The sequence below is a fragment of the Anthonomus grandis genome, chromosome 1 (genome assembly GCF_022605725.1).
Source record: "Anthonomus grandis grandis chromosome 1, icAntGran1.3, whole genome shotgun sequence".
Classification (NCBI taxonomy): domain Eukaryota; kingdom Metazoa; phylum Arthropoda; class Insecta; order Coleoptera; family Curculionidae; genus Anthonomus; species Anthonomus grandis.
The window spans coordinates 29412626-29422662 of record NC_065546.1 but is presented as its reverse complement, the minus strand read 5'-3'; the positions used below and the strand labels follow the sequence as shown (position 1 = coordinate 29422662).

Below are 10037 nucleotides of genomic sequence, written 5' to 3'. Positions count from 1 at the left end.
TTTGATATATTGGGAGCATTCAGTTCATAATTATCGTAAGTATCTTTAGAAACACTTCAACTGGATAAAAAGCAGGCTAGTCAGCCGATATATATATTTCGTTAGTTTTGTATCATCTGTTTAGCTTTGTGTTTGTGACTATACCGTAACGTCAAGCTCAGACGAAAGTGATAAACTTCATAGTGAGCCAAAAAAAAGGAAAAAAACTGGTCGGATGTCTGATGTAAATAAAAAATTAAGACTTGCGACACATGGAGCTGGTCCCCTTTGCCATTGCAAACGACTTAAGTGTTATGATTCAATCTCTGAACATAACAGAAAAGAGATATTACGCTACTTTAACCAGTTACAATCCCACGATGAACAAAATATGTACCTGGCTGGGCTAGTTACTATAGGACACGTGGTACAGAGACGACCTCGAAAGAAAGAAGAGGAGGCGTGATGCTAGTTTTTCGTATAGAGTTCGAGTCACCAACGAGGCTGGAAGGGGTTAGCATTCTAAGGAACACAGACAGCTAAATAGGGTCACTGCAGCTCTGGTTGAGAACCATATCAAAAGTTTTAAAAGTCGTCAGAGTCATTATAGCCTTAAAGATTCAGGTAAAACTTATTTGCCAGAAAGTCTAAACATAAAGAAAATGTATAAACTATTCAAAGAATTAGTGTGCCCACAGAGTAGACGCGAGATTCTCGCTTACCGGTGACTCGCGTCATCTCGCGTTTATCGCTTTAAGAATTATTTCGAATGTTTATATGAACGTATACACAGTTGAAACCGTTTAAAGCAGGTCCGCGCAGATAACCTGCTAGCCAGCGTTTAAAGTAATTAAAATTTAGTTTATTTCCGCGCTTGTCGTACGCGTGTCCACGTGTGTTGCCATGGATAAGGAACTACTTATTGCTGCGGTTTTTGAAAGGGCAGCTATTTGTAACAAGAGGGATAAATTACATTGCAATCGCAATGTGATTGACAAATACTGGAAGGAAATAAGCGCTGAAATGAAACAAGATGGTAAGTACTTAAGAAGCATGTTTACTACACCATTATTTCTTAACATTATTTTGCCGTATTATTATTTAATAAGATTAATTTAGGTTTTGTATAATAAAGGATACTGAGAAAAATACGTCATAAAAACATCGCGAATATTTTTTGCTTCATTTGGAGGTCTTCCCGTCGTCTTTTTCCTGGCATTTTCTGAGCCATTTTCAATAGATACTTCACTAAGATGTCTTTCAAAACCTTCCTTATCAATGATTGTGTTATGTAAAACGCAAACACCTTTAATAATATTGTCTGCTGTTGTAATATTGGTTTCAATGCATTTTGAGAGTATACGCCATTTTGAAGTAATTATACCAAACGTACATTCTACACATTTTCTAGCACGAGATAAGCGTTTATTAAAACATTCCTCTTCAATACTTAAATTTTTTCCACCAAAAGGTTTTAAGAGGAAAGGCAAGAGTGGGTATGCCTCGTCACTTATTAGTACAAAAGGCGCCTTTATTGTTGTTTGAGATAAATAAGATGGTGGCGGGATTTTTAATATGCCATTTTTTAATTGACGATATAGTTCAGAGGCCTGAAATGTACCTGTTGTGACTTGCGGTAATTTGAAGGACCAGTCAAACACTTAGCTTGACAAAACAAATGAATATATTCGATGTAAGTAAACTGTACAAAGAACATCGGCCTTAGATATAACTAATTACTTAATATTGGGTAATAGAAATTAACGTAAAATTACAAAGAAATTTAAAATATACGCGTATGCGTCGGTGTCTTGAGTCGTTCTGTCTCACACTTTCTTTCTTCGGACCTCGCTTCCCACCAACCCTTCTCGCTCCCGGATTGGGTGTCGTCACAAGTAAAAAAGCGAGGTTGTCGGCTTGTAATGTCTTTCCAAGTTGGAACATGCCGCCCGCCTTGAAAAGTCTCTTTTCAACAAATAGAAGTCTAATGGGAACAGTCTGAACATTAAACTTCTATAGGCAATAAACACACTTTGTTAATAGCACGCTTAATCACATTGCCATTAGGAAGTTTTAAAGATACTACACGCACCACATTATTAGACCCTCGGAACAGTTCAACCACTCTAGCCATAGGCCACTTTAATGGAGGTGTATTGTCTTCGATTAATACAACTAAAGAGTCCACTTTTAAGTCATTATGAATGTCGTGCTGCCACTTGGAGCGTGTCTGCATCTGGGTGAGGTAGTCTTTGGACCAACGCTGCCAAAACTGCTGCCTCAACTGCTGAAGTCGGTGATACCGATCTAAACGTGTGGTCTTCATGTCCGTGACATCTTCTTCTGGAGGACTCGCCAAGGAGCTCCCGATCAAGAAATGCGCGGGGGTTAGGGTAAATAAAATCTCGGGGATCATTTGACAATGGTGTCAACGGCCTCGAGTTCGAGCATGCCTCAATCTGTACGAGCAAGGTATACATCTCCTCAAAACTTAAAGAAGATTCGCTTAAGACACGCTTGAGGTGAAATTTGGTCGACTTTACTGCCGGTTCCCAGAGGCCTCCCATATGGGGTGATCGCGCAGGAGAAAAATGCCAATTTATCTTATCTTCATTTAAGAATCTAGATACAGTTTCCTTATGTTTAACATCGTTAAGAAGACGATACAATTCGATAAAATGGTTATTAGCTCCCACGAAATTTAATCCGTTATCCGAATATATATTTAGGGGTTTACCTCTTCGCGAACAAAATCGTTTTAAAACGTTCAAAAAGCTAGAAGAAGTCAAGTCAGTTGCTAACTCGATATGAGTTGCGCGAGTAGAGAAACATACAAATATGCAAATGTAAGTCTTAACTTTCTTATTGCTCCGACGTAAAATTCCATCTCTAATTAAAATTGGCCCGGCATAATCGATGCCACAATTAGTAAATGGTCGATTGGGCGTTACTCTGCTATTAGGTAAGTCACCCATTAAAAACTTGCACGGTTTCGGATTTACTCTATAACATCGAATACAAGATTTTAAAACATGCTTTACGGCGTTTTTACCATTTACAGGCCAATACGTCAACCTTATAATAGATAATAAATTCTGAACTCCAACATGTAAATATTTAAGATGGAAATTTAAAATTATTAAATAAGTGAGTTTATGTTTGCTTGGCAAAATTATGGGGTGTTGCTGATTATAAGTTAGTTCTGACTTTGATAGTCTTCCTCCTACTCTTAAGACATTTTGATCATCGATAAAAGGGTTTAGATTAAGAATCTTACTTTGATTAAATTTAATTGATTTAAATTTATTTAGTTCACTAATTTCTTGTTTAAACGATTCAGACTGAGATAATATTATTAACCTTAATTCAGCGTTTTTAAGTTCTTCGGAACTTAATGATTCTGTTATACGTTTTTTATTTAAGCAACGATTTTTGAATCTTAAAAGGTAAGCAACAATTCTAACCAGCTTGGATAATGTAGAGTATTTTTCAAAAATATTTAAATGATTTTTTGATTCAATTTTTTCTTGGCAATTAATTAATGATAAAGAATTTGGTTTAATTTCAGGTAAGTTTTCAAGAATTATTTCTATGTTATTTGTAACATCCGGGTTAATTTTGTCATAAAGAAATTTTGGACCATTAAACCAAATTTTGCTATTTATTAATTCCTTTGGACTTAAACCTCGGGATATAATATCTGCCGAGTTATTATTTGTCCTAACATGTTTCCATTCATCAATATTTGAAAGTTCTGTTATTCGTGTAATTCGGTTTGCTACGAAAGTTTTGAGTCTGCAGGGCTCTATTTTTATCCACGAAAGGACTATGGTAGAGTCTGTAAAATAAAAAGACTTAGAAATATGAATGTCAAGGGTGTTTTTAACTTTATGCATTAGTTCGGCTAATAAAGTTGCAGCTAATAACTCTAAACGAGGCAGTGACAGACTTTTTAACGGGGCTACGCGTGACTTGGCGGTTAAAAGTTTAACAATGGTTTCTCTATTTGACATAGATTTTATATAGACACACGCACCGTATGCCTTTTCAGAGCTGTCACTAAAGCCAATAAGTTCAATTTCTTTAGTATCTGGCAATAAAACATGACGGTCGATTACTATTTCGTTTAAGGAATTTATTTCAGAATAAAATTGTAACCAGTGATTTTTTATGTCTGGAGGAACTTCCGTGTCCCAATCCAAATTAAGTTGCCAGAGCTTCTGAATGATTAGTTTGGCTCTGATTATTGCAGGACCTATTAATCCCAGCGGATCAAAGATCTGCGATATAACAGAAAGTATCACGCGTTTTGTGACTTTGTTTTCATTAATGTTAATATCAATAAAATATTTTAGATTGTCGTTATTTGTATCCCATCGGATACCTAGAGTTTTAAGTTCTTTTTCTTTTTGAAATAATATCAAATTTTCATCTTTAATATCGGTATTGTTTAAAATGTAATTTAATATTTCTGAATTATTTGAGGACCACTTATGTAGTTCAAATTTTGCGCTTGATAAAATTTTGGAAATTTCATGATAGATTTGCTTTGCTTCTTCTTTAGAATTTACACTAATGAGTAAGTCATCTATGTAAAAACATTTTTCTATTATCTCTGAAGTTCGCGGGTATGTATCTTTATTTAAAATGGCTAACTCTTTTAAGCACCGAGTTGCTTGGAATGGAGCGCTAGAGGTACCATAGGTCACGGTATTAAGTTCGTAAACTTTTATTTCCTCTTGCGGATTTTCTCGCCAAAGAATTTTTTGATATTGTCTTTCATTACGGTCGATTTCTATACAACGATACATCTTTTTAACATCTGCTGTTAAAACAAATGGCCGTAACCTTAGGCGGAGTAAAATTGATAACAATTCGGGCTGTATTGTAGGGCCTGCTAATAATAAATCATTTAAAGAAACTTGTGTGCTTGTCTTCGCACTCGCATCGAACACAACCCTACACTTAGTTGTTACCGCTGATTCTCTTATTACCGCCGAATGAGGTAAGAAAAAAGATGTAATGTTTAGTGATTTATCGTTTTCTAAAGTATTAACAAATGACATATGCCCTAACGATTCATATTCTTTCATAAAATCAACATATTGAGTTTTTTAAATTTTCATTTTTTAAAAATCGATTTTCTAAACTTCTGAATCGCTTAAGTGCTGAAGTTTTAGAATCGCCTAACTGCTCTGTACAATTAGGTTTAAAGGGATATTTGACAACAAATTTTCCGTTTTCTTTTCGCGTGGTTGTCAATTTAAAATATTCCTCACAAAACTCATCATTTTTAGATAACGGAATTTTTGTATCAATTTCCTCTATTTGCCAGAATTTTATTAAATTGTCGTTAAGTTGTTTATTAGTAATTTTACTAAAATTGCAAATTTGTTTATTGTTAATCATATTTTCGTTTAAATTAAGATTCCCAGTAACGATCCATCCAAATACCGTTTCTTGTAATGTTGGTAAATCTTATCCTAACTTTAATTTTCTTTGTTTGAGTAGGTCAAAAAATAATTCCGCTCCGATTAATAAATCTATTGATTTGGGGATATTAAATTGTTTATCAGCCAAATTTAAGTTATAAGGTATCGATAATTCAGTTTTATTAAATTTTTGTAGTGGAAGTTTCTCTGTTATCTCCGGTATCACTAAAAAATGTAATTCTATTTCAAAACTTTCATGTCGCGATTTAATTTTTGCAGTTGTTTTATTTTTTATGAGAGTTTCAATTTGATTTATGCCGCTTAAAGGAATATTTATTCTGTCACTTTTTAATTTAAGTTTATCAAAAAGAGATTGACTAATTAAATGGGATTGACTCCCCGAATCTAGCAAAGCGGTACATTCCACCCAATTTTTATCTTTGTTTTCTATTAAAACAGTAGCCGTTGATAACAAAATTTGATTAGAATTAATTGACGTAAAAGTATGCGATACATTTCGATTTAAAACAAAGCTTTCCGATCCGGGATTATCAAATTCATTCGAATCATTTCCCTTTAAAACACTTACATTATTCTCACAGTTTAGCAACAATGCTGTCGCACCCGTTACTTGCCGCCCGCCGTTCGATACTCGGAATTGTGCCTGGCCACTCGATTCTCCTAAACTTCGTGGTTCCTGGGATTGCTGCCGAGGCGATGTTTCAATAGTGCGCCGTCGATTGTCGGTGTTGCCGGAATTTACGTTAAATCTATTTCGTTGATTTTCATTTCGATTAAAATTATGTTGATTTGAATTTTGATTTTGCCTGTTAAGAGAATCGTTATTGTCGATATGTAAAGCTGTATTATGCTTTCGATTACATTTTTTGCATCCACTAGAAAACAATTTTATTTATGATGGTCGGGTCTTAGACAGTTAGAACAGAGTTTGTGTTTATTTATTTCGTTATATTTTTCTGATATAGTTAAGTTTGCAAATTGTGGGCAACGATAAATGTAATGTGGTTCATTACATATTACACAAGAAGACTGAGTGTTTTGATTAAAATAAGTGTACGATTTTGGTTCTGTGTGAATGTGTCCGATTACTTTTTTAAAAGTTTGCGATTGTAAAGGTTTCAAATGTTGATTTTGATTTATATAATTTGAAGTTTTATTGTTTTGATTACTAGCCTGAACCGCTTCTAAAGTAAAACACTTTCTCGTTAAAAATTCTGTTAATTCGTTTAAAGTTGGTAAATATTGATCGTTAAGTTTGCCTTCCCATTCCCGTTTAGTTCTTTCATCTAATCTTTGTAAAATGATAGGTATTAACAAGGCATCCCAGTATTCGACTGGCAATTGTAACTTTTTTAAAGCAGTTAAATGCTGATGAACCAAATCAAGTAATTTTCTCAAACAAACAGACGATTCTTTATTAATTGAAGGCAAATTAAACAAAAGAGTATTAATATGCACGTTTATTATGGCTCTTCGATTTTCATACCGTTTTCTTAATAATTCAACAGCAATTGTATAATTATTTGCGATTAAATCTAAGTTTTCAATCAAACTTAAAGCACTTTCTTGACAACACGATTTTAAATACATCAACTTTTTAATTTCGCTTATATCCGATCTGTCGTCAACAGTCGCTTTGAATTGATCCCAAAAACTATACCACTTTTCACATTTTCCATAAAACTTAGGAAGTCCCAAATCTGGCAACGTCGCGATTATATTAGTAGGCTGCTGTGGATAGGGATACGCTTGCAATATGGGAGTGGCTACGGTTTCTTGACAAGTTACGATCAAACGTTTTGCTTTCGATATTTTAGAGTAAAATTTCGTTTCCGTTGCTAACTTAAATGTTTTTTCTTCGGGAATTAAAAATTCCAAACGAGTTTGAATTTTGTCAAAATCTGAAAAGTCTTCTTCAATGCTTTTTAAACGAGATTCGATTTGAAACTTATCGATATCTTCTACATTTTGTCCCGATATAATTTCTAAAAATTTTGAAAACCTTTCTAATCTCTCCGATATTACCGATCTTGCGTGTAAGTCTTCCGATTTTTCATCATTCTGATCCGCGGAACTAACATCCAATTGATGTCTATTTTTTCGTGGCATTTTGTTTTATAGAAATAAATAATGTTTAAATTAATATTATTTTTTATTAGTGCAAAGGACCAATAAAACAGGTTCCGAAAGTAAAACTCGGATACATAAATTAAACATAGAGCTTATTTTCAAAAGTAATAAAAAGGCATAACTTAAGTACCCTAAGAGACCCTTTCGAGAAAAAGATTAAAGAAAAATTATATTGATTAAAAATGTATACACTTGCATACCTACGTGAAAATGCGATTTAAAAAATTAACGGTAAATGTAAAACACATGCATAATATCGATATGTATACTCATCAAACAAAGAACATGCTTAAACTCTAAATTTAGACACTGTAAACGTTATTTTTTATTTAATTTCAATTTCCCTAGCCTCAACGAATAAATTGAAACGGGCTTACCCAACGGTTATGTCCTATCTGCAGCAATGTTCTCTAGTTCGGATTTTTCCATAGGCTTCTTCGTTCGACATCCGCTCGATTGGACCAAAATATTGTTGTGACTTGCGGTAATTTGAAGGACCAGTCAAACACTTAGCTTGACAAAACAAATGAATATATTCGATGTAAGTAAACTGTACAAAGAACATCGGCCTTAGATATAACTAATTACTTAATATTGGGTAATAGAAATTAACGTAAAATTACAAAGAAATTTAAAATATACGCGTATGCGTCGGTGTCTTGAGTCGTTCTGTCTCACACTTTCTTTCTTCGGACCTCGCTTCCCACCAACCCTTCTCGCTCCCGGATTGGGTGTCGTCACAAGTAAAAAAGCGAGGTTGTCGGCTTGTAATGTCTTTCCAAGTTGGAACAGTACCACCGTCGCTCTGTTTACCGTAACCGCCAATTTCTACAGCAATAAATTTGTAATTAGCGTCGGCTACACCCTGTAAAACTACAGAAAAATAGTGCTTATAGTTATAGAACATCGATCCTGAGTTTTTGGGACAAACAATTCGAACGTGTTTCCCGTCAATGGCTCCGATACAGTGCGGAAAATTCCAAATGGTATTAAATTCTTCTGATATCCTTTGAAAATCTTTCTCATTTGGAGTTGGCATATGAATGGGTTGTAAAACATCCCATATTATACACACTGTTTCTTGAACTATTTGTCCTACAGTTGAGGCGCCGAGTCTAAATGAAAATGCAATTTGTATGAATGATGATCCTGTTGCCAGATATCTGAAACAAAATCAGAAAAAAGTTTAAAAAAATATTAATTGCTTCATTACAATTTGATCGACACGAATTTAATTTTTGTAAACTGTGGTTGTTATAAAAAAATATGTATATAAAAAAAGATGTAATAAAAATATATATAAAAAAGTATAGCTTGTATTTTTATTTTTCAGAGTCCAAGATCAGAAAGCAATGGAAATATTTGCGGGACCAATTCTCTGTTGAATTGGGAAAATACCCTCCACCAAGATCTGGAGACGCTGCTGAAGTTGTGCCCACATCCAAGTGGCCATATTTTGAACAACTTCTTTTTCTAAAGGACGTTATCAAGCCGAGGGTAACCAGTGGAAATTTGTCAAGCACGCAGTCAACGCAGCAGACAGAACAGACACAGGAGACAGAACAGACACAGGAGACAGAACAAAATCAATCTTTGGACGAGAATAGCGATAAAGAGGAATCTTCTCAAGCTAGTCAAAGTTGCGTGATACCACCTACTCGTATTTTACGGCAAACTAATTCTATTTTCGCACCTAGTACATCACAGAGAAGAAAAAGAACTGCTACTGATGCATATCAGGAATCAATTCTGGAAATAGAAAAACGCAAAGTCGAGTATCTGGAAAATAAAGCCAAAAAAAGTTGCACTGATCAAGATGACGAACATCTGTCATTTTTTAAAAGTTTGCTTCCACATGTAAAGAAAATACCTGAAAACAGAGTATTATCTTTTCGTTGCCGCGTGCAAGAATTAGTGGATCAATATTCCTACCAACATAACACTTTCCTCGTTCCTCCTCCATTATCTTCTACATCGTCCCATTCTAGTGGGCATTCTTCTGGCGATCCTAACTATCATACCATACATGAAAACACCCACTCTTCCATTCCCTTAAACCCATCAATCACATTCCAAAGGCTTCCTGCTAATGTTCCTACACCTATTTATAATAACCAGGAGGAAAACTCGACTTATAATCCTTATTTCCATTAACAAATAACAGTATTCCTATATGGCGTTAAGCTCATATTTGTTTAAACAAAAGTAATAAAACAATTTTATAACCTAAAAATAAGTTTGTTTTATATTGGAAATGTATACTACTATCTTCCATTTATACCACTAAATACCTACCATTTAAACTAAATAAGAAGAAAAATATACTATTAAAAGTAATTTAAATTATTTAACAAAACTTACCTTAGGGTTATAACAAGTCTTTCTTCTGGTAAAATAGGCTGCTTATGTAGATTGCACCAATTTTTGGTTAAACGACATTTCACTTTTTCTGTAATATAATTAAAAGTGTCCTGA

General features: G+C 34.1%; 1 protein-coding gene across 1 annotated transcript; it reads left to right on the top strand.

Moving 5' to 3' along the window:
- The first annotated feature begins 679 nt into the window (after nucleotides 1-679).
- On the top strand, nucleotides 680-9798 carry LOC126742406 (uncharacterized). Its single transcript, XM_050449061.1, has 2 exons — nucleotides 680-1015; nucleotides 8896-9798. Exons 1-2 carry the CDS (start codon nucleotides 883-885, stop codon nucleotides 9714-9716), a joined length of 954 nt encoding a protein of 317 aa, XP_050305018.1. The 5' UTR covers nucleotides 680-882; the 3' UTR covers nucleotides 9717-9798.
- Nucleotides 9799-10037: the final 239 nt, after the last annotated feature.

What these genes read in the sequence shown, in the direction of transcription:
- LOC126742406 (XM_050449061.1), top strand. Translation starts at nt 883, where the DNA reads ATGGATAAGGAACTACTTATTGCTGCGGTTTTTGAAAGGGCAGCTATT. An exon ending in CGCTGAAATGAAACAAGATG is followed by an intron (nt 1,016 to 8,895) that starts GTAAGTACTTAA and finishes TTTATTTTTCAG; the next exon opens with AGTCCAAGATCAGAAAGCAA.